This window comes from Mya arenaria, chromosome 15 (assembly GCF_026914265.1).
Source record: "Mya arenaria isolate MELC-2E11 chromosome 15, ASM2691426v1".
NCBI classification, from domain to species: Eukaryota; Metazoa; Mollusca; class Bivalvia; order Myida; family Myidae; genus Mya; species Mya arenaria.
In genome coordinates, this window is record NC_069136.1 from 41,153,592 (window position 1) to 41,179,756 (window position 26,165).

The 26,165-nt window shown below is 32.8% G+C and overlaps 1 protein-coding gene across 8 annotated transcripts; it reads left to right on the plus strand.

Moving 5' to 3' along the window:
- Positions 1-25,771, plus strand: LOC128220519 (inactive ubiquitin carboxyl-terminal hydrolase MINDY-4B-like). Of its 8 annotated transcripts, none has more exons than XM_052928943.1 (17): positions 1-114; positions 1,920-2,073; positions 2,389-2,544; positions 6,966-7,071; positions 9,116-9,139; positions 10,287-10,375; positions 10,603-10,722; positions 10,938-11,032; positions 11,394-11,559; positions 12,212-12,277; positions 12,536-12,606; positions 13,025-13,187; positions 14,609-14,695; positions 16,167-16,344; positions 17,431-17,487; positions 20,088-20,184; positions 20,928-25,771. In XM_052928943.1, the coding sequence occupies exons 2-17, from the start codon at positions 1,966-1,968 to the stop codon at positions 20,974-20,976; spliced, it is 1,632 nt and encodes a 543-aa protein (XP_052784903.1). In that variant the 5' UTR covers positions 1-114; positions 1,920-1,965; the 3' UTR covers positions 20,977-25,771. The 8 variants fall into 8 exon arrangements, with proteins under 8 accessions (XP_052784903.1, XP_052784907.1, XP_052784905.1 ...); XM_052928947.1 differs by lacking the exon at positions 2,389-2,544 and adding an exon at positions 4,106-4,135; XM_052928945.1 differs by lacking the exon at positions 17,431-17,487.
- Positions 25,772-26,165: the final 394 nt, after the last annotated feature.

Below are 26,165 nucleotides of genomic sequence, written 5' to 3' on the forward strand. Positions count from 1 at the left end.
CTCAATGTCACATAGGCGATTGCCGAATTTTGTCCTAGAATGCAAAATGACAAATATAAAAATGAATAACACTAGTTTAACAGTGTTGACATAATTTTTCTCCAAGACCATCAGGTACAGTTTTAAACATACAATGATATTGACCCATGGTCAACAATAATATAAATCCTAAACATCAGAAAATTGAAAATTAAAACGATGTCAACGAAATTCGACCAATGTTAATTTAGTGGGTGGAGAGAAGTGTTAAATCAACAACTCCTTATTAGCAGATTCCTGACAAGGTTGCAGTATACAATAAGTAATTAAAGCTCTGAATTTTTAATTGTAGAAGAAAAGGGCACCTGCCATGCGTTTAGTGACATGTTTGCAGTGAATGTTTGTTGTATGGTTACCCTGCTAACAGTGTAAGCGCTGCGTTGAACAGCATACAAAACAAAGCAATTTGTAAATGTGAGGTAAATGCAATGCATTGCAAGTGCAAGGCTTGAAACCTCGCAACTCTCCATCTAGAACAGAAATCAGGGCACATCTGCAGTCATCGAAACTAGTCTTTTGGATGAGCAAGCCAGGATTCTTATACTAATGCTTGGCATTTCATTTTTGAACAAGCCCTGCTATATAAAATCCAGAATTTGAGCAAGACCAGAAAGCATTTTACCAGTGCAGGGCTTGAGGGTTTGTGCTAATTTTGACCACTGCATCTATTATCTGCTGACCGCCTTTCCAAACAAGAGATGAAATGTAATAACTAACAGATTACAAGTACATGTATGTATGCACACTTGATGCTATTTTATGGTTTGGCTAAGAAAAATACGCATAAAATTGGAAAAGCCTGCAACTTGTAACATACATGTACATATAGTTAGTTTCATCACGGACCTATAAACCATATAGGTTTTTAGGTCCGGGGTTGCACACAATATACTCAAAAGTTGCATGAATAAATTATAAATAATGTATTATAATAATGAATAAATAAATTAAACCTTTATTACAATAGGCATTTTTTATTCATAAGCTGCTTTTAGCTTGAACTTGAAAACTAAATTTAAATATCCTGTACTCACATTTTACAGTTTGTTGGATGCTGCAATATCAGTCTTTAAGCCCTTTTTAAGTCTACCAAAAATAAGCCTTTCATTACTGAATTTAAAATGAAATTCCTTTTAAATGAATTTTTCTGTGAATAGAAAGAGCAATTTTGTTGCAATCCTGTCTTTTCTTAGATTACATTTTTTATATAAATTAGCCTAATCATATTTAACTGAACCACTTTTTATAAATGCACTGTCTAATACAAATAAACTGAAAACAAATGCAGAAATATTAACACTTTATTACCTAATTCATCATGCAAAAAGATATTGTTATTTAAATGAAGGTTTCATTTTAGCTACATGTACTTCTTAATATGTCACAGGTTGTTTCATTATGACACCAATCGAGGTTAGGTAATCAATTAATGCCTTGTGCAAAATGGAGCCAAGCAAACAAAACAAGGTGTGAACTTATAACCTGGGGCTGAAAAAAAATGAAATCGGCCCAAGTAAACTAAACAAAGTGAAATTCTTATCTGGGACTGTGCAAATGACATCAAGCCTGGCGAAATTAAGCAAGTTGAATTTTATATGAACATATAGTAAAAAAAATTGGTCCTATACACCCAGTTCAAGCCAACGAGAATATTCTGTTAAGTTATTACTGTTTTAAGACTTTAAAATTGAAAGGACAGTATTTCAGAGCATAAGTACCCTATTAGCCAAGTTGATCTTTTGATTAAAAATTTGAAAATTTGTTATGTCCATTATTTGGCCACAGGTTAATGACACATTATCTCATTGCGAGGATTAAATTAGTGTTGTGGTCTCTGTAAGCCATAAAAAATATTCACTGATGTATATTCATTATTTAAGGTTCTGTGAAGCCAGTTTGTGTCAGCCTGATAGGACAGTCAGCACAATGTCTGAGACTGAAAGTGCTGCAGGGGGGCAGCAGCCAGCCACTGACAGGGACAACCTGGATCGACTGTTGAGGATCTTCAACGGAGGAACAGGTGTAAGCATGGGGGTAAGTCTTGTCGCTTTATTACAATTATTTATGTATCCTGCAAATAACAAATGTACTGTAGTTTAGGTTTGATATTTTCAAGATTTAATTATGTTAAAATCAATTTCCGTTTGACTATTATGTGTCAAAATTAGAGCTTGAACATTAACACTCTTTTCATATAATATTTTTGATTGACTCATCATTGACTTAATTAGGGGCTGGCATTTTGGGGAAGTGCATTTCCTTTCAGTTGTTTTTTCATTTTCACATTTTTTCCTTGTTTCCTGATCTGCGTACATGTCAAGTATGTTTGATGTATCCACCCATTTACAGGACAAGTTAGTGCGAGCTATTGAAGCACAAGCTGTTTATGACAGTACACAGGAAACTCAATATGAATGTGAGCTAGCAGATATCATTTTAGCTGCTTTTAAAGGATGCAGATTTAGAAGTCTGCCAGAAACTAAAATAAGATTGGAGGAAGCCAAGGTTTGCTTGCACACTGTGTTTAAGTTGATTTGTTTTGCACTTGGAAGTCGTATGACTGGGAACACTGAACTTTGGTGGTGATTAGGGCTTGGTATTGCTAAAAATGTTTTGCAATATGGAGGTGGCAATACGCGATATGTATTGCCAATACAATACAGCAATAGTTATAGTATAAAAGTGTCTGAAAAAACAATTTTAAAAACACTTTTTATTTCAGAAAAACATGTAAACAAAAATCAACAACAAAGAGTGTAGTTTTGTGACATAAAACATCAAAACACTTCTAGTATCATTATATGATACCAGAAAAAAAGTAATATAAACTGTAAATATATAAACTAACAAGTCTTTTCTTAAGCCTATTCATGACCATGCAGAATGGTAATGTTAAATTGATGTCTATTTGTAGACAGCTGTCGATCTTAATCTTATGATGTTGTCTTAGATGCATAGATATGTTTTTAGTACCGCCAGAACTAGCTACTTCTGTCTTACAAATATTGCAAAGGTCTTTATATCGTTTGAATATAATTAGAGCTATATATATTTTCTGAATATTCATATGTAAAGTAAATTTACCCGAGTTGTTTCCCTTTGAATCGATATGCAACAATAATGATAACCGAACCGAATTTGAAGTAAAAACACTGGTGCAAATCGATTTATCTGCGTATCGAGCCAGCACTAGTGGTATTATAATTATTATAATGAGACATGTTTGAAACCCTACGGCATGCTCGACACAAATTTCTCGGGTCACAGACTTGCCCTAGTCTTAACAACAAATGCAGAAGTGTGTCTCATATGGTATATTCATTAAAATCAGAGCAGCTGTACTATGGAAAATGCACCCTATACCTACTGTTTGGTGCAGGCTTTTTTATGCCCCCACAAAGTGGCGGCATATAGGGTTGCCCTTGTCCGTACGTACGTCTGTCTGTCTGTACGTACGTACGTCCCGAAGATTGTTTCCGATCTAATTCTTGAAAACTGTTTGTCCAATCCTCACCAAACTTTAAACACATGTTTGTGACCATAATATCTTGATCAAGTTCGATAGTCATGGAAATCGCTTTAGTCATTTAGGAGTTACGGCCCTTTTTTGCCAAAAATACTTCAAAAATATATGTTTCCAATCTAATTCTTGAAAACTGTTTGTCCAATCCTCACCAAACTTTAAACACATGTTTGTGACCATAATATCTTGATCAAGTTCGATAGTCATGGAAATCGCTTTAGTCATTTAGGAGTTACGGCCCTTTTTTGCCAAAAATACTTCAAAAATATATGTTTCCAATCTAATTCTTGAAAAGTATGTGTCCAATGTGGATCCAACAAGTTTTTTCCTGCCTGAATGGCGCCATATAACCTATACAGTCTTGTTTATTCTCATTCATTGATCTAATTTCAAACAGTAAACTATGTAGACAATGACAATGTGCTTGCGATCTGCACTGCGTAAAACGCAAGTAATCTTAGTTTCAGATGCAGTGCTGGTGAAATATATTATTGTCAATGCTAAGTTGATTCTATGTTATATGGATGGGTAACACTGTTTCAGACTCCGGTAAAATTGGCACAGCATGGTCGTGTAAGTTGAAAATCTGTATCCCAATAGCTAATATTGTCCCAGTGGTGCTAGATATAGTTATAAATGATTACTAGTTTAGTTTCAACCACATTGCTCCTAGGGTTACCTGGCTGAAAGGACTTTTAAAACTAAGAAAAGCGTTCATTTAACTTTTGGACTGACTGCCAGCATGAATTTCACAAAATCCTCTGGTCATACAACTACATGTATGATAATTTGGTGTAATGCCAAAAACAAAATGGTGATACACATTGTATTACAAAAGTGAAAATATTTATTTTGATATTGTCAGGAAGACTGTTGTTCAATTAGTTTAGGAATTTAGGGAGCTACAAGTAGAAAGGATTTCAACTGCATGTATAAATCAAAGTTCATCTGTTATTTAGATGTTTACTATCTCAGTGTCAGCCAAATTGTTCTATCCTTTTAATCCATTGTTTCAAAAAAGGCATTACTAAATTACAACATTTATTTCTGAGTTGTTATGGCAAGAAGAGGGAACATAATTATTATGCTTAGCTATTGACAGACTAGCTATACCAGTTAATTAGTAAAACTATTTGAATGCAGTTTTTTGTAATATTAACAACATTTTAGTCATGGTATTTACTTAAGGCAAGATCTTCCCTCACAAGGAACCAATGATTATGAACAGTCTTCAGTCTGAATCATCTTCAAAATTAATGCAAATAATTTCAATTTATAACTTTCAAATTTCATCATTAATACTTTACTAGAATAAAAAGGTAACCATGAAATGAAGATTTTCAGTTTAACCCCTTGAGTCTGAATTCAGTGTTGAGACCACTCGTATTCATTGCTCGAGGGCACATATCTGTATGATAGTTCTAGGAATTACAACATATATTTTATAATTTATAATATTTTGTGTAGCTAGAAACTTAAATATGAGCATCACAGACTGATCTACAGTTCATACATGTAGTGCAAAATCAGGGACATAGCTAGTCCAAATTAGATGTGCAGGCCAGTACTGCTAGAAGCATTTCAGCCATATTGCCTACATGAAGCTACACCAGTGAAAGTTATTGTATGACCATGCATACCAGATATCTGTGATTTTTCTTAGGGGATTTTGCTTAAAACCCCCCAGGGGATTTTGCTTAAAAAAACCCAGGGAATTTTGCCTTACTACTGGATATTTTTATAGATCAGCATTTTTTGTGTTTAATTTTAATAATTTTAGCTTATCTTTTTAATTGTAAAGGACTGTATTGAATATGTTTATAAAAAACGTTCTTTACAAAGCAAGTCAGGTCTACAAGTCAAGTCAGGTCTACAAGTCAAGTCTGGTCTAGTCTACAAGTCCAGTCTGGTCTACAAGTCAAGTCTGGTCTACAAGTCAAGTCTAGTCTACAAGTCAAGTCTACAAGTCCAGTCTGGTCATCAAGTCTAGTCTTCTACAATTCAAGTCTAGTCTACAAGTCAAGTCTACAAGTCAAGTCAGGTCTACAAGTCAAGTCAGGTCTACAAGTCAAGTCTGGTCTACAAGTAAAGCCTAGTCTACAAGTCAAGTCTACAAGTCAAGTCCAGTCTATAAGTCAAGTCTAGTCTTCTTCAAGTCAAACCTAGTCTACAAGTCAAGTCTACAAGTCAAGTCCAGTCTATAAGTCAAGTCTAGTCTTCTACAAGTCAAGCCTAGTCTACAAGTCAAGTCTACAAGTCAAGTCCAGTCTACAAGTCCAGTCTATAAGTCATGTCTAGTCTTCTACAAGTCAAGCCTAGTCTACAAGTCAAGCCTGGTCTACAAGTCAAGTCTGGTCTACAAGTCAAGCCTGGGCTACAAGTCAAGCCTAGTCTACAAGTCAAGCCTGGTCTACAAGTCAAGCTTAGTCTACAAGTCAAGTCTGGTCTACAAGTCAAGTCTGGTCTACAAGTCAAGCATAGACTACAAGTCAAGTCTAGTCTAAAAGTCAAGTCTGGTCTACATGTCATGCCCAGTCTACAAGTCAAGCATAGACTACAAGTCAAGTCTAGTCCAAAAGTCAAGTCAAGTGTTCTTTTTTTTTCAATCACACAAAAAATACTTTTCTTTTTTTTTTAAATTCCGGAGAATATTCGTCCCCTTACAAGAAACCCGGGGATGGATGGAAATTCCAAAGTATGTTTCACCTGCCAGGGGATATGACATGTATGATGTTTACATTAGTGATAGCAACATTCCTGTCCTCATTGAATTAGTTTTAAAACGTTTGAGTGTTTGTGTTTATGGACAGACCAATCACATTCTTTATGAAATTTACATTACCTGTTTATAGAATATTTATTGCATGTTTGAATTATTTAGTTATGAAACTCTCCTTGAAATCATCTTCATTAAGGTGTTTCAAGTTTAACAGTTATATTAGACATGCCAAATTGGACTAAATTTATTACAAAGTTTATTCTGATATGCTATTTCAGGCTATTTTATTAATAAACAAACTCCTTTAAATTTATTAACTCCATATTTTACAAAGATAATATGCAAGTGTTATTAGGATAAATGTCAGCCATCTTGGGTATGGAGAATTTATTATATATTTAACAAGGACACTGCCTTTGACTTATTTATTAATCAATTTTTATTCTTAAAGGAAACATTTATTAATATGTAAGGAGTACATATGAGTAGAAAATCCTATTGTTCTCCATACTTACTTTGAATTAAGTGGTATCAATTGTCACTGGATTTTATGAGTAAATCTAATGTATGATCGTGAAACAATATGCATGGCCGAATTTTCCACCCAAAATTTACAACGTGCTGTGTTACAGTGTGTGATTGGGGATTTTGATCTGATTGAATAAATCATTTTGTTTATTTCAGCGTAAAGTAACAATCAACGACCCGACCCCCCCACCGACCACACGGTTACCACAGAGGGTGAAGACGTTCTATATGGATCCCACGATGGACATGAGCAGTCGTAGAGGTATGGTCCTGTTTTCAGATTTCTGTGGTTTAAACAATGATAAATTAATGTACATATATCAGGGGTTCTTAATTTAAGGACTAATCTTGGAAATAGGTTTTAAACTTTTAACTTGAGCAGTGGTCAAAATTAGCCGAAGCCCTGCACTGGTAAAATGTCTTCCAGGCTTGTTCAAATTCTGAGTTTTATATAGCAGGGCTTGTTAAAAAATTTGATGCCAAGCAATAGTTTAAGAATTCAGACTTGTTCATCCAAAAATCTAATTTCGATGACTGCTAATAGTCTATTCAACAGTTGTAAAGATTGTGTTTTATTGTTTGGACATTTGCTTCAAAAACAGTAGAAAGTGCCTTAAAATGAATATAAATGCCTTTGGAAATAAATTAAAAAGGGGTCAAAGCCTCTTTACCCTCTCATACACAAACAGACGGTATTTTCAGGATTGACAGTTATTGGCTGTAAGAACCCCTGATGTGTAATCTTGGGAGATAATTGTCAACAATGTTACTTTTATTAGTTGGGATGTTCTTATTACAAAATGTCTGTTGGGATTATGAAATTAAGATTATGTTTTTTTTCATAGAGTCTCAGACATTCAGGACGGAATATAAAAATATCTCCTGTGACTGCATATATTTGTAGAGCATTATTCCCAGCTTTCATTTAAAAAATGATGAGTAATTTATCAAGATAATTCTCTGCTTCTTTTGAATGTTTTTTTTGTGACTTTATTTGTTGTGTTTTTAATCTGTTAACCTTTACAATTTTCATCATTCTTTTTAAGCTTATTTGCTTTTGAAAGATCTTTTGTTTAAGTATGGTCATAGCCTTGTCATTGGTCATGAGTTGTTGTTGTCATACATGCCATACCTCCTGGCGGGGTGAAAAATCCCCCGGAATTTCGATCCATCCCCCTGGAATTAAAAAAAAAAACACAACTTATTAAAGGGTTGAAGTTTATTAGCATGTTTACAGTTATAATGTTCTTTCTGTCCTGAAGCAAAATTGGATTATCTGTATAATAACAACACTAAATCAATCACAAAGGCACATATGCTGCATTGTTTTGATTGACACTGACAAAAATTTGTCCAAGTTGTGCAAAATGTCAACCTTGGCCATAACTTAAAAAAACATATTCAAGTGCAGCTTGGTTCTCTTGTTGCCAGAGACAATAAGCATAGCGATAAGTACAGTAAGGCCCATAAATCTGGCTTAAATAACTATCGAGTAATGCCCCTTTTTGGACTAGAGTTTTAATGTTCAAAAGACTGGGTTTGGCATGTGCTCCGCTGCGCACTTTGCAAAACTATCACTCCATATATGTATGTACATTGTGAATGAATCCCATTTTGTGATGCAATGTATTTGTGGTGCTTATTGTATTCGTAGGAAATGTAACACAGTAAGTTTCTCTCAAGACATAGTTAACTGACATAGCACGCTCTTGTTTAGTTTATATCTTTGTAAAGTAGTTGTGGTTTGCATTCTAATCATTTTGTCGGAAGAAAAAAACACAGGCTTATAAAATAGGCTTATCATTTAAACTACCGTCACTAGGTTTAGAAGTATCCTTAAAGTTGGTTAGAAAAAATGAGTCGATCGTTGCAACATGTACATATAAAACATATACAAATAACTTAGCAAGCTTCGTTTCACTATCTTCAATTGTTAGTAACATCACTGAATGCTGATTTTCTTGGCCTCCAAAATTGGTTGAAGAACACTTGATTTGCCTTTATTCAACTCTGATATAGTTTCCTTATAAGGAATGCCATAAAATAGCAGGGTTATTATCATTATGATAGAACTGAGGTTGCATTTTAGGACACATAATTTAATTTTTTGTTTGTCAGATTTTTTGCCAAAAACATTTTAAGTGAGCTGGCAAAATAATAATAAATATAAATACTCTTTTTGTTTATATTTGGTATAATGTTGATGATTTCCTGTGACAATCATTGTTAAGTTTACTCCATCCGTATTTCAAATGTAGTAAGACCATTGGTATCTTATGGTATTTATGGTAAGCCTGTAATTTCAGAAGAAAAACCAAGTTGGAATCATTGTAAGATGATGATTTGATTGGTCACTTCCTATTTTATGGTTACAAATGTATGTGGTATTGGTTGCTATGTGGCACTTTATAATAATAAAATAAAAAATGTAGTTGAATCCCAATAACACAACGTCACAGACCTATACACCATAAACTATAAATTGTTTATAGGTCCATTATGACGCTATTTTTTCTTCTTTTAACAACAGATGATTTCTATAATTAGCATAATTGGGTATTACGGTTTTGGCATTTGGATCGTAAAAACAACAATAACAAAACTAAAAATTGAGTCAGGTTTTCCAACTTTGTTTTTATTCTTTATCTTGGAATTAGCAAATTTTTGTGTAAATGTCTGCAAACCAGTGATGAAAGACTGCTGACAAAAGATCAGTTTGCAGATTTTCATATTTTATGAAATATGCATAAAACATCAATTTTGGAACGGAAATATGAAAATCTGCGACATTTTTATTTTTAACATGTTTGAAGTTAACAGCTACACCTTTTTTTGTATTGAACTAGTTAGTACCTGGTTATATAGAGGGATTATCAGTTAAATAGACATAATGAGCTTTGACCCTGTAACATATTACCCGGATAATAGTTGGTTAAAGTAAGTTTGTACTAAAACAGCCAATAAAACCATACCCCATTAGTAACAGTCATTTGTTTAATCTTTTAAACCATTAAACATTTTTCCAATCAAGTATTCATTAATAAAATCATTTATAATTATTGTAATACATATAGATCTGTATTATGCATTTTTGTCACAGTTATGAAGGGTATGTCTTTAAGTATTCCTTCGCTATTACATTATGTATGTCTAGATTTTCTAAGTATGTAATTTTCCTGCCTTTAATGTGATTATTGTACCATGCCAGAGAAAAAATAATTCATATATGTATTTGGGTTTTGAAAGGAGAATGGGGCCGGTCAGGGATGATTTTATTATTATTATATTTTATTCAAAAGCATTAGTTCAGTTTTCGAATATTTATTTGTTTGTAACCTCAAATGTTATTAAAATCAAATTTTAATCCTGATAAGGAATTTCAAGCAAGGTTGGTCTGGATATCTGGGTTAGAATCATATAATATTTTTCTCTGGTCCCAACTTAAACCTCAAGTACCCAATTTCTCCAACTTTTCAGACACAATAATCATCCCGAACCTAACGACCAAGTCAGCTCGAGCTCGCTCTATGATTGGAGGAACCCCCATCACCAAGGAAACAGCAATTGTAAATAGAATAAACAGCTTGCTTGTTTCATAGAAAAAGCATTTTAAATGTCAAGTTAAGAAAGCCATAACTTTTTTAAAACAAATTAAGAATTTACATAATTTAACTATCAAAAACTGAGAATCCTTCTTTGAGTAGGAGGACTGAAAAGAATTGATCACAGCAACTTTGAAGTGAAATATTTAAACCTTAAGGATATCGTACATTCACATTAATGCCTGTTTCAGGCGCTGCGTAAGATCACTGTTGGCAGTACAGTACACAGTTTTAGCCGAGACTGGCGTAAGGCAGCACTAGTCTTCCAAGATGAGTCCACCAAATATCCGTGGGGATTACAGACACATAGGGTACGGTATTTTCTTTACAGTTCTTTTATGGAAAATCATACAGTTGCCTTAAAGTAATTTGACAATACTGTTATCATTTATCCAGGCACTATACAGTAGGTTTTGATGATACAATGTATATGCTTCATGTGTTGGACATCTAGCAGACACATGCACCCAAACCAAAGTTTCCATACCTGAAACACAGTCAGTTGTTTTACTTTCTAACGTTCCAGAATGGTGCGCGGGCGTTCATCCTATGTTTTCAAGCCTACCTCATGAAACACCTTCTGTTTGGGAAAAATTACATCTCTAGTTTTGCTACCAGAAAGTGAGTATACATTTGATTAGTTTGGGATTTTGTTGGTCAAATTGAAGATATTGTTGAAACTGATTGAACGTTCATCTTCAGTAATTGTCATTGTTTCCAAATTTGACTGAATTGTAGTTTTTTTATGAGTTTTTTTTTTAGAATTGATGTTTTTTTCATTAGCTGGAACATTCCTGACTGTTATGCAGCATTTTTTGTTTGTAAATGAAAGCATTGAAAAGTAAAAGCATTTTTTAAAATCATTTAAGTGAATTTAATCTGTCTCACTTAGTATGTTGAAAAGTATTAAGCTCCTGTAGTAGGCAGAAAGCCAGACTTGTTGTATCTATAAACGACTTAATAATCTAGTTTTGTATTCCAGTGCATTAAAACCATCTGACTTTGAACGTCGGAAGGCATTGAGCAGTGCCATCTGTGAGATTCTTTGGCAGGCCGGGAGCCAGACTAGATGTTGTCTCTGTCTGCAGCAGGATACAGCATTTTTTGATACAGACTATACTTACAGACTGGATGGTGTAACAGAGAAGGTAATACTCCATTCTTTGATACAGACCATACTTATAGTCTAGATGGGTCAGAATCCATTCTTTGATACAGACTATACTAATAGTCTAGATGAGTCAGAATCCATTCTTTGATACAGACTATACTAATAGTTTAGATGAGTCAGAATCTATTCTTTGATACAGACTATACTAATAGTCTAGATTGGTATGAATCCATTCTTTGATGCAGACTATACTAATTCTTTGATACAGACTATACTAAAAGTCTAGATGGGTCAGAATCCATTCTATGATACAGAGAGTCTTGATGGTTTAGACTCCTTCCTTTGATACAGACTTGACTGACAGTCTAGAGGGTGTAATAGGCAATTCTTTGATAAAAACTATACTGACAGAATAGGTCAAATATTTGGTTACTCAGGATTGAGGAGATAAAAATGTATGCTAAATGTATGCTGAAAAATTAGAATTTTGAAAAATGACATTTTTAGTTAAACCTTACAAATGCGCCAGCCAAAAAGGAAGATTTTACCAAATATTGAGAAGCTTTCAAATTCTTCATAACTGAATGTAAATCATATGGACTAGAGGTTAATGCTTTATTTCAGATATGTTACAGCCAACCATCATATAGTTAGTATAACAGACAAATACTTTGTTCATTACTTTTCAGATAAACTTGTATGATTTCAAGAAATATTCAGACTTGGAGATGTTTGTGAAAAGGCACCTTAGCCATGTGAGTATGACTTGATTTTTTAACATAAACCCCTGTTTTTTTATGTGTATTAAGATATATTTTGGGGCTTCATTAATTAAGCCCTCTGGCAGAATATCCATGACAAGAAACTATTTGACAAAACTCTTTTTTGAAAACTTAGATATAGGGTTACCCAGTAAGAGTCATGAAAGTGTTGATGAGAACAGAAAAATAAAAGTTGATCCTATGTTGCTTAATGTTTTTCAGAAGTATTTGTAAGGAATAGTATGATTTCAGTTTGAGCACGAGAATTCCAACGGCTGTATCCTGCTGCTCTACAGTGTTATTCTCTCCAGAACGATACCAAAGTTAGTTGGTTTTGTAATTGTCAGTAGGGTGCATGTCAAGTGTTATTCCTTATAGTCAAAATGTAAAATTGCTTAATTGTTTTAGAATTAATTTTTATGTTGAATGATTATAAAGAATATAAATTTGAGAGTTGTGAAACAGTCAACTGTGATTCTAGTATGTTAAAATACAGTTTAATTAATTTGGGTTCCTCTGTTATTGGTATATATTCCCTGGATGATATTTTGATAAATGATACAATATTTACATGAAACTTGATGCAAATGTTCATAATGACAAGAGTTGAATTGCAAGTCCAATTACTCTGGCTGATAATTGAAGTTATACCCCTGGACCAACTAAGACAGACTGTGGAGGGATAGCATCCACTTTTGGTGCTCTTGTTTATCATTTAATACACGTTGTTTTGTCCTTTAGGATATTTGAGGACCTGGGGGTGGTGGAGCACCAGGACCGCTTCAAGTTTCTCTCAGACAACGAGGAGTGCCTGCCTGGCCTCATGAACCTGGTGATAACTGGAAGGGCCACACAGTTCTACCATAATGGCAACATCATATATGACAGGGATGGGAACCTTTTGGTAAGGGAGAATAGATATTATTCATGTTGTCTTGCTTAGAATATCAGTCCTTCTATGAAATGATAACAAAATGCCTGACCTTATGATGACTGGCAGGGCTTCAAGGTTCTACCATAATTAAAACATTATATGTGACAGGGATTGGAACCATCTAGTAGGGAAAATAGATATATTTTATATAATAAGGGTATTTATTCAATTATAAGGGTATGTAGTCAATTATAAGGGTATGTATTCAATTATAAGGGTATTTATTCAATTATTCAATTATAAGGGTATGTATTCAATTATAAGGGTATGTATTCAATTATAAGGGTATTTATTCAATTATAAGGGTATGTAGTCAATTATAAGGGTATGTATTCAATTATAAGGGCATGTATTCAATTATAAGGGTATTTATTCAATTATAAGGGTATGTAGTCAATTATAAGGGTATGTAGTCAATTATAAGGGTATGTATTCAATTATAAGGGCATGTATTCAATTATAAGGGTATGTATTCAATGTCAGTCCTGTTAGGAAATCAAGCATGAACAAATGTTAATTTTATTGCCCAGATGGACCACCAAAGGATAGAAAAAAATCACCTGCTGTACTTGTATATGTTTCAAAACCTAAGAATTTAAATTTTCCTTTGTTATTTTCTGTTATTTCCATGTAATATATTGTTTGTTTGGCAATACCTGCCCACATTTTTAGTTAGGTCGTTTTATACTTTGAACAACTTATGAATCAAATCTTGAACAGAAAAAAAAGTCCCTACAGTCTAAAAAAATCCTTTCGGGGTCTCAGGTACTTTTGTGAATAACACCGTCTCCGTGGCCTAGTGGATAAGCGTTCGCCTACGGAGCGGGAGGTCGTGGGTTCGATCTCTGGCTGTGTCATACCAAAAGACGTTAAAAGTTGGTACAAGTAGCTCCCTTGCCTGGCGCTTGGCATTTAAAGGGTAGTGCTTGGAAAAGAGGTGTACTCAGTACTGGTTTAACCCAGGAAAGTTGTACCCCGTGTATCGGTGCTTTACACCAAGCACGTAAAAGAACCAAGGGGTCTCTTCGAAAAAGAGCTAGGGTCTCGCACCCGGACTTCCTTGTATCTCACCACTGTCTCTTCAGCTTGCTGTCCCTTCAGCAAAAACAAAGGACCCCGTTTGAAATAAGTGCTTGCACTTTCACGGGTTATCCTTGACTGCAAGGTCTAAAGAAATACACACCAAGCGAACTATCGATTCATTGCTGGCTAAGAAAAAAATAAAAATCTGATTGAATGAGTTTTGAAATGAAACATGTCAGCTTTATTACTGCTTATCAAGTTCATATATTATTTTACTAAATTAATGGTTAATTTAAGGCGCTTTAACTGTTGGTTATCTCTATCTTGATCAGGAACACATCAATTATTTATCTTTATTTTGATTTCAGCCGCAGCCATTAAAGGGTATGAGGGAAAGAAGTAATGTTGGTTTGCTGTTCTGGGACAAAAAAGAAGATGATGACGAAAGGACCGAGGTTTGGCTGTTTTACTATATCTCTTATTTTAGAAAAGAAGTCATTAAATAAAGTCCAGATATTGTCATAGCCTTGGTGTCATTCACGATGGTGAAGTCATTGGAGTAAAGGGTGTCAGTGATGATGGCGTGCATAGCTTAAACCATTCCCTTTGCCATAACAAAAAAAACAATAAATATATTCAAATAAACTATGTATGGTACACATGTTTCAGGAATACAGCAAGGCCAATTCTGTAGTATCTGGTTGGGTCATACATGATGTTGTAGTTTCTGGTTGGGTTGTATAAGATAATGTAATATCTGGTTGGGTCATATATAATATTGTAGTATCTGGTTGGGTCATACATGATTTTGTAGTATCTGGTTGTATAAGATAATGTAATATCTGGTTGGGTCATATATAATATTGTAATATCTGGTTGGGTCATACATGATTTTGTAGTATCTGGTTGTATAAGATAATGTAATATCTGGTTGGGTCATATATAATATTGTAATATCTGGTTGGGTCATACATGATTTTGTAGTATCTGGTTGTATAAGATAATGTAATATCTGGTTGGGTCATACATGATTTTGTAGTATCTGGTTGTATAAGATAATGTAATATCTGGTTGGGTCGTATATAATATTGTAGTATCTGGTTGGGTCATACATGATTTTGTAGTATCTGGTTGTATAAGATAATGTAATATCTGGTTGGGTCATACATGATATTGTAGTATCTGGTTGGGTCATACATGATTTTGTAGTATCTGGTTGTATAAGATAATGTAATATCTGGTTGGGTCGTATATAATATTGTAGTATCTGGTTGGGTCATTATGATATTGTAGTATCTGGTTGGGTCATTATGATATTGTAGTATCTGGTTGGGTCATTATGATATTGTAGTATCTGGTTGGGTCATTATGATATTGTAGTATCTGGTTGGGTCATTATGATATTGTAGTATCTGGTTGGGTCATTATGATATTGTAGTATCTGGTTGGGTCATTATGATATTGTAGTATCTGGTTGTATAAGATAATGTAATATCGGGTTGGGTCGTATATAATAATATAATCGTATCATGATTTTGTAGTATCTGGTTGGGTCATTATGATTCTGTAGTATCTGGTTGGGTCATTATGATATTGTAGTATCTGGTTGGGTCATTATGATATTGTAGTATCTGGTTTGGTCATCATGATTCTGTAGTATCTGGTTGGGTCATTATGATATTGTAGTATCTGGTTTGGTCATCATGATTCTGTAGTATCTGGTTTGGTCATCATGATTCTGTAGTATCTGGTTGGGTCATTATGTTATTGTAGTATCTGGTTGGTCATTATGATATTGTAGTATCTGGTTGGGTCATCATGATTTTGTAGTATCTGGTTGGGTCATTATGATATTGTAGTATCTGGTTTGGTCATTATGATATTGTAGTATCTGGTGAGATAATACATGCATGTTCAATGTTACAGATTGGGAGTATGCTGAAAACGCCCAAGAGTCCAATATGGTTGACTCTATTGAACGGCCAGTGGGGACTACTTTTTAGCAACAACCTAGATCTTGTTTCTGATTGGAGGGTGGAACATCACTTTGATCTGTACTACTACACCGGCCTTATACAAAATACCTACGCTATAATAACAATAGGTAAATATCACATGTTGTTTATCTTTGGTCTTGAACAAATTAGAAATACTACTGTTTTCTATTAATGATTCTGAAAGTCACTTAAGGGATTGGAAAGAGTTTAAAAGATATATTTAATAAAAATATACAAGTTGTAAGTTTTTGAGCACATATGCATTGTCAAGACTTTAAATATGTTATGGCTCATAGTAATGTACACCTTACCTCCTACATTTCAATTTTAAGATAATTTGCTGTACATAGTGAAAGTACTTAAATATGGAATTCTCGACTGATCTGTAGCTTCCATACTCCAAAGCAAAAATTCCCATTAACACCTTGTGCTCAGGAAGTTTATAGCGTAATTCAAAAATTGATTCCAGTGTGATGACTGTCCAATTTTATTTACAACAGTTTAAATTTCTTCAACTTTGTTACTTGATATCTTTAGATATTTAGAAAACTCTGATCATATTTTGGCATTGATAGAACATGTCAGTGAGAAACTATTATAAATGTTAAACTATTATTAATTTAAAAATATTAACACAGATCCGACAAGTTCAGTCCCATAATGAAAGGTATCCAATGTAGAAATAAGCTTGCCATTTCTTCCAGTTGGCAGTAATGTTAAGTGTTGATGATCAGGGACCCAATTTAATGTTGGTATCTTTTGAAATGGTTCTTGCTTGCTCAATACTAATATGTAAAAAAAATGTCCAAAAAAATAAGGTACAGATAAATGGTATGTAGTTTATGTTTCTGTCCTTTATTTTAGTTGTAATTGGACATGAAATGACCGATCTTTCTGTACTTGAAACATGTTTTTGTAATATTTTTATCCATATATGGTAATAACATATTTGTCCTTTACACATAAAACCCTTTCACATGATATCAAAATAAGATTGGGTCACCTGGCAACCAAAATTCATGCAAGTGTACAGCGGATACTTTTAATACAGAAAGTGGAATATTTTTTATGTAATTGGCCAACTTGTTTATGCTTCCATTTTCTTTTCAAGCGTATACCAGAAGACATGAATAGGACCGTTTATATTCTTTAATATCAAATAGCAATCATGGCATTAATTCCATATTGTGTAGAAACATTGCGGGTAGCCAAGACTGAGACCCCCCGTAACCCGGAGGAAAACTGGGGACGTATGTACTCGTGTCTCAAGAGTTAAATATCACCTTGCACTTTTCTGGAAAATAACTCTGGGAAATAACTGTGGAACTGCTTCATCGTAAAAATGGCATTGTTACCATGGAAATGATTTTAAATTGCTTTTATTACAAAGTCTGGAGCTGTTTAGTAAAGTTACTTAGCTAGTAAGATGATTGCTTTTATTCTAAGCTGAATTTGCAGAAACTTAAAATGTTAGTTAAAAAAATCACACTATCTATCTCTCTTAATTATGATTCTTATCAATAAATTTGATGAAAAGTAGTCTATAAAGATATTTAAATATTTTTTACTTAGTTAAACATTTTCACTACGATCTTTTATGAATATAGTAAGTTTGACTTTATGCCTGTTTTTACTGAAGCTTTTGTAATGATAAATTAAAACTATTTAGTCGATGACGATAATGAATAAAATAATAAATAAATAATAAAAGACTGAGGCAATTCCGCAGTTTTATTCTTAAAAAAGTAACAATTTGTGCCGTGATTCAAGGTGAGGACCGCACAATAATGGGAATGCTCTGCTTCAATTTAACCGTAATACTTTTTGGTAGCCTTACATCTCACAGCAGGAACTGTTGTAACGTGCTAGTGCGCTGACATCAGAAGCAACACAGTATACAATTAAGGTGTCTGATTCACAAACAAGCTAATTCTGTAACAGTTCCATTAACCATAATGTTGAACCTTAAAGCTGCACTCTCACAGATTAACCATTTTACAACTTTTTTATTTTTTGTGGAAAGATCATTTTTTTGTGTAAATACATGTATCTGCAAACAAATGATAATTATAAGACTGCTGACAAAAGATCAGATTGCAGATTTTCATATTTTCGTTCGAAAATTAATGTTTTATGGCTTAAACCATTAGAAAAATGCATAAAACATCAATTGTCGAACTTAAAAATAATCTGCGATCATTTTTTTGTCAGCAGTCTTATATAACTGGTTTCCATGGATTTTCTCAAAAATTGGCTCATTTCAAAACAAAAAATAAAAAACTTGTCAAAATGTTCAATCTGTGAGAGTGCAGCTTTCAGGTCTTGTTCAGGTCCAATTTTTACCCGAAAAAAATCTGCACATTTAATCCTTTGAAATGATACCAATATGATATGGGGTCAACAGATATCCAAAATTTACATAATATTTGTGAATCACATCCCTTAATTGGTCAACCATTTGTTAAGTAATATCTTTTGTATCATATGTATTAATTTCATTCATGTTTGTTTTGAGAACAGACACTTTATAGAATAGTTCTAAGGTGAGGTAACTACGCTCATAAAGGCCAAGAAAAATCCATCTGCAGTTTCTCAGGCATGTTTTAAAATATACAAGTAGGTTGTGATTTTTCAGCTATTTCATTTTTTATTTATAAAAGCTGAAAACATTTATCGTACCGTACATTTTGGATGTTAACTATGTAATAATCATTTAAAAAGCACATATAAAGATGTGGAAGGAAATTATATATATGTATTACAAAATACAAAAGGAATTAAGGTGATTGATTTCAAAATAATTTCTTGAAACCGTCGCACACTAAAGTCCTTGTTATGGCTAATGAAAAGAAACAAATTTATGCCATGGCGTTGTGTACAATAAATTATATGTGGCAGTGCCTGAGAAACTATGGCCTTTCTGCCAGTGTTGTTTCAAAACAGAAGCTGTCTTATTTGATTAAGAATTGAATGCTTAACTTAATGCATGAGCTTTAAAACAGAAAGTGTGGCAGTTTTTAAAAGAAATAACTGTTTTAATCATAGATGTAGTGAAATAAAAACTATTGAGTTACGAAAGTAATAATCTATTGTTTTTAGTTGGTCATTTTTGAAGAAAGAAGGTAAGGTAATGTCATTGCCTTGTCATCAGGATGGCTATGTCTCACAAGCACTTGACCTTGGCCATAAATCGGAAACATTTGAGATATTCACATAAAACCTAGTACACATAAAATTACCATAGATACTACATGTATGTGTATGTTTTACTAAGCATGGCTCACAACTCTTGCTTCAATATCTGTGGAGTTATGTCCCTTGATCCTCTGCGGAAAATAGACCGGTATTGTCACCATCTTGTAGTGCTCTTGTTTTGTAACTAAGGTTTTAGCAGATAAAGTATCATTTAATTATTTCAGGGTAATTCATCGGTGTTAGGTAATTTCCTGTTTGTTTTATTGCATATGAATGTTTAAGCACATATTTTGAATAATTATATTTAACGGTAAAAGGTGCACTTTTTTGTTCTGAATATGAGTTGTAACTTGTTGTTGTTAAAAAGTTCTACTTTAGAAAAAAGCAGTGATAATTTTTGATTTATTGTTATGTTTATTGTAATATTATTGTGTTTTCAAAATAATAGTAAGTAACATAAATGTAATTATGAGATTGTGAAAACCAGGTGCTATGTAGTTCAAAGGTCTTGAAATATTTTATATCATAAATATGCTTAAGATCATTAATAATATATAAGGATTGTATGCCATGTATAGTTTAGAGCCCTGCTGATTGACATATTGCATACCAACACACTTTGTCTGCCTCTTTCCATCCCTTCTGTACCTTTCAGATACGCGGTTCACACGCAGGTTTCGTGTGAAGACAGCCGTGGCTCGCAAGCGAGAGCAGGAGAAAATCCCGCCCCTGGAGCAGGCCATCCTCTCAAAGTAAGCCATATTTGACATTGCTCTCAACTACATCTTATCTAGTGTTTAAAAGTTAAAATATTGATGATACATAACATATTATTGTCAGAGTTAAAGTGCAAAATCAATACATATATGTATAACAAACATAAATTTTGAGTGATAAACCTTTAACAACTTACTGAATAATTCATTTATGGAAAATATTAATTACTGATAACAAGATTGTAGCCGTGTTTTTTAAAGCTGAAAATGCAAAAAATATTAAATGATTGGTGAGTGCTAAAAGATTTACTGTGATCTACTATCATCTCATAAGGTAGAAATACCATGTTTTATGCACATTTAATCAAATTAAACTTGGTATCCTTCATAAGAACAATTGTTTTTGTCATGTATTCACCCTTTTTGGTATACATAAACCATTGAATTATTTGTGGTAAATCTTATTTGGGCATAAGAGTGCATCTTTAACATTTAATTGTCATAATATATGTGGTAAGAGTGTGTTTCCTACATGAATCTTTTGCCTCTGGAGTTTTGGGATCATATTCAATAAGCAACTTAGATATAAGATTAGAAACTGAGTTTTTTATTGGCCTGTATATTTAGCTGACCAATAGGCTGAATGGATTCACTAAGGCATGTCTAAGGATAACGGTAAAATCAATATTGAAAATTGGCCCTGCGGGCGCGTTTGTGAGAAAAATGGAAAAAGCTCAAATGATTTCTTGTCTTTACAAAGGTAATGTTTTTCCTTTCAGGTGGTATGGGGCCAATGTTGATTGGAACGGCATTTATCCATTTGTGTGAAAACCATCAAATTATTTTTCTCATCCAATCACGTACATGACAATCAGTCAGCCAATCAGGGATGTGCTGTTAAAAAATACCAACCAATAAGTGACGTTCATGCAAGACTTCACAGCCTATCTTATTGGCTTTCAACAAAGTGATAACGGTGGTCACAACAAACATGATTAAGGAACTACAGCATGTAGTATATAGTCGTCAACAAGTCTTGAAGTTTTGTAGAATATTTAACAAAAATTCCTAACATCTACACTTGATGTTGGAACAATAACGAGTGTGCTTGCTATTAATACAGCTGTTTGAAGATGATATGTTTTGTAATAATGATTGTCAGCATTTTAGGATAGCTTGATTATTTTTAATAGCATCTAACCCATATTAACACTCATTGATACAAGATTTTTTCTTTACGCCAAATGTTAACTCATAACCATAAGATATAAAAATTACGTTTTATGCATTTTAAAAAAAAACAACTTTAATTGATAAAGCAGCACTTTATATCAGCACATTTCAACACCAGGTTAAAATTTGTTATTTTTCATTGTTACTTCTTTGAAAGTTATAATGGTGAACCATCAAACATTTTACTAATATGAATATTTTTTTAGGCTGATCATTTTTTTTCTCTATCAATTTATATAATCATAACAGATAGATGAATTTCTGGTTTTAATAAAAAAAAATACACAGTCACCTTGCTTAAGGTGATGTGCCATATCATTACTGTCAAATGTTAAAGCTGCACTCTCACAGATTGAACATTTTGACAACTTTTTTTATTTTTTGCCTTGGAACGAGCCAATTTTTGCGAAAACCATGGAAAACAGAGGTATAAGACTGCTGACAAAAAAAATAGGTCTCAGATTTTTATATTTTAAGTTCAAAAGATCATGTTTTATGTATTTTTCTTAAACCGTTAGTAATGGTTTAAAACATAAAACATTAATTTTCGAACAGAAATATGCAAAACTGCGCTCTGATCTTTTGTCTGCAGTCTTATATCATTCGTTTGCAGATATTTATGCAAAAATTTGCTCTTTCCAAGATAAAAAATAAAAACTTGTAAAAATGGTAAATCTGTGAGAGTGCAGCTTTAAGGAAAACGTGTAAGGTCATGTACATGTATATGAAATGCTGTGTTGTCAACATTCATACACTAAAGTCTTATGAAATACTTAGTATCTAGTTGATGGACCTTTTCTCCTTTGACTAAATTGCTAAAATGTTGTAAAAAAAAAGTCATTAATTTTTATTTATGAATGTCCATTTTATAAACATTTCAGCATCCAATAAGATGACAAATTTCACAACCAGTTGGCTTAAAATATTGCAAAATAGCAGAGATCTCAAACTATGAAATAATTCTACTCTTTTATATACCGTAGTTGCGTAGCTCACCTGAGTCCCAAGTTATTTTGGCCCTGGACCGATGTTATTACTTCAATATACATTTGTATGTGAAATACGCAGACAAATCTCTAAACACAAAAACCATAGCGTTATTGTTTCAATTCTGGATTAATTGTTTAAATCATTGCTTCTGTATGATCTTAGTAGGAATATGATCTTGTTTATTTGTCTTAAACAGAATTTTTTTAAACCATTAAGTTTGATAAGTTTTTGTTTAAGGGACATTGTTATATTAATGGAATAGTTTTTTTTATGTTTTATAGAGAGTTTTATGTATACAGTGTGCAATATTATTTATACAGACTTTGATATAATCTTATAATAAATACACATGAATTAGTTATTATTGCTATTTAAAGAAATTGATATAAAACTGCATGTATCAAGTAAAATTTATTGGAAAATAGGCACATTGCTTTATCATGTTTGTAGCTTTTGGCCAAAACCATTGCAAACATAAAAACATGATCGAAAGAGTGTAACAGCGTAAACATTTGACCGGAACTAGGATGATACGGCTTTGTAATTTCAGTAAAGCAGAAACACCTCTGGTAAAGCTAGACTGTGTATGATTTAGACCGATTGTACCATTTACAGTTAAAGTTTTTTTGCATAAAAACAATGTATACATATTTTATATTTATAATGAACAATTCATATATGAAGTACACAGCATTTTTTCATGACTAATAACCTATTAGCATAGACTCAGTCATAATATTTATGGTATCTTGTCTTTGTTGAACACATAAGCTGCAAACCATTCGTAAAGCTTTGGAATGTCATAAATGTATGGCACCGGTTGTATAAGAAAAACACATTATTTATGTAAATTTTGAGTGACTTTCAATATAAAGATGGATGTGTTATGTTACATTGCACCATGTCTATTGTTGTGTAAACTATGTACTGTATGCCCAAGATAATATCGACTAAATTACTTGATAACCATTCAACAAAATGAAAGTCGGCATAATACAGTCATTTTGCCATCCTTTTTTTTTTCTCTTCTAATTTGCTTTTTTGAACTAATACAATAAGTGTTTGAAATAACCAGATTATCGTGGGCAGTCAGTTTATATTTCGTAAGTGATTACATATTAACTATTCAAACTACTGTTTAAGATGCTATCCTTAATTATATAAAAGTTTGATGTATTGTAAGATGTTATGTTATGTTGTAATTTATAATCTGTGATAGTTTGTCCGTCTATTTTGTTTTCATGAGTTTAAACTACAACAACATTAAGTCTATTGCGGGCGAGTCTAGAGAAAAGGAGAGAATCAGAACTTACTCTCAACATATTATTTCATTAAAAATATTGTCACACTGTAAATTAAGATATATATATATTTCTTATCTACATGTATGAATTTCCCCCCAAATCACTTTTTATTGGCTACTCGAAAATCAGATCCATTTAATAATTTTGAAGTTATAAAAAATCTCATTTTAGTGACGGGAAGCCGGAATGTTGAGATTGTCCATTAACTTCTGGCTCCAATTTCTCAGACCATCTTAAGTCCCTTATTACAGGGATTAACCCTTTACTTCATGTAAACCTAAGCCATTTCAGGCTGCCAGTTCATGGCTTATCAGTTCATATCAGTACCCCTACTTCATAGGAGATTATTGATATTATTGGAATTTTAACCCTAATGTATTACAAACCTATTTTCTTAGTATTTCTTTTGGTTTAATCAATAAGTCATCAATGTAAAGTTTATAGAGAATTAAATTTCCAATCCAGTCATATAAATTTTATTTTGTTATCTAAATTATTTCCGCATGATATTCATAAACAAACAGAAAAATATGTCAAATTTGATGAAAATTAATTTTTATTACACTTTTATTTATCAAACACAACACGAAATATTATATAAACAACATATTTTTATAATTCATTTAATGCAACCTGAATTGAAACAAAGATGGACAGAATTAAAAAATAGTTCACAACAAAGAAGCACGGTATATTTATATATATGATACAGAAGAAAAAAAAAGTTGATCAACAGTCACAGTACGTATAACTTTCGGTTATTTAACACTACAATGAACAAATAAAGTTATTATTCAACTACTAAATGAGGCCTGCATGTTATTGTTTACTAAATTTATATCGTTTATTGCATGTCCATGTATTGTCATTTGGGTTTGATTTTAAAAATCCTCATTTCTCGTATCCTTGTGTGCGTGACGCCGAGGTCTGAATTCTCGACGTCGTACTCAATGTCTCAAACTCATTTTAATTGAAGCCAGACTGTTCCGATTCGTCAGACAAACACTGAAATATAAATGACATTATTCAGGAATGTTGTTTAAAACTGAAGTTAACAAGGGCAGAAATTAGCTCTACATTGCATTCTTGTGTATTCGAAAACACGTGTTTCAACAGCTGATCGATGTTAAATTGGGTCATGTCAAAGTTTAACAATAGGGATAGTCATTATTTTATAACACATTTGTACTTACTTTCAATTTGTAGAAGCAGATGCGCATTTTTATGACCGGATTAGCGAAACAGAAGTGACACATATGTCCCATATAATGATTTATGGCCTTTGTTTATACAAGCCAGATGATTTTTTGTTTATCCAACATGGCCGACATTTTGACACGTTTTCGAACCATGACCTGTGACGTCAGGCGCGTGATCAATAAAATATAGTTGTATTATTGGTAGTTAATTATAACTTGCAGTATTGTGTAAATTTCCACGAGGAAAACGAGACAGAAATGCCCACAAACCTGCGCAGTCAACGTTTTACGCATCTTTGATACCAGTGACCTTATTTCGCGATTTTCCGAAATTCTTTAAATAGTAACATAGTGTTTTTTTTAGTGCATTGTATTTATCGATGTTTATACTTCATGAATATGAATTTATAGCGCATAAACAAGCATCAGGTATGAAAATAAATGCCCCTACATTACGAATACGTAGGATTACGTATCTATGAAGCTATGGATAAAACGTTAAGATCCGTATCTATGAAGCTATGGATAGATAAGTAAAATTGCGTATCTATGAAGTAAAGGGTTAAGCTAACTTATCAACATATTTTGTAATTGAAATCATTTGTTTAATATTCTCCATTTGAAGAGTATTTGATACTTTTAAAGGAAAATAACCTTATGATAGTCATTATTGACAGCCTATTATGTTGTAAATTCAAGATGAAGTAGGTTATTTGGCTAAAAAAAATTACTTAAGCTTGTGTTGGTTAAGATTTTTTGAGGAATTCGGGCCTTCTGTACTTGAATGTGCTTTATATTTACAATTGTTACATGATGTTTCCATGATTGTTAACAAAAAAACCACTTGCTGTTTTTAACAGTGAACATTCCTGTGCTAAATAAACAGCATTATCAACATCTGGACTTCTTTTGTTATGTTTGCTCCAACAATTTGTGGAAAATATATCCTGAATCACGTGAAATAGCAGGTAATTATAATATTTGTTCCCAAAGAGCACTTCTCCATACTATATGGTTAGTTTAATTTTTTAATGATTTTGAAGAAAGTAATGTATATTAATGCTAAGGCAGAGAACTGTAAGATTTAACACTTGTCTGGTTTGGTGACATACAAACAAGCTCACAGATGCCAAGGCCAGAAATCGTACCCCTAATACGTTGATGAGGAGAGTACAAGTATGCCATTTTTATCAGTCGATAAGGCTGAATGACTTGTGTGTCAGATTCTGGATTTGGCTCCAATTTCTAGAAATATCTTTAACACCAGTCTTTGTACAAGTTCTCTATCCAT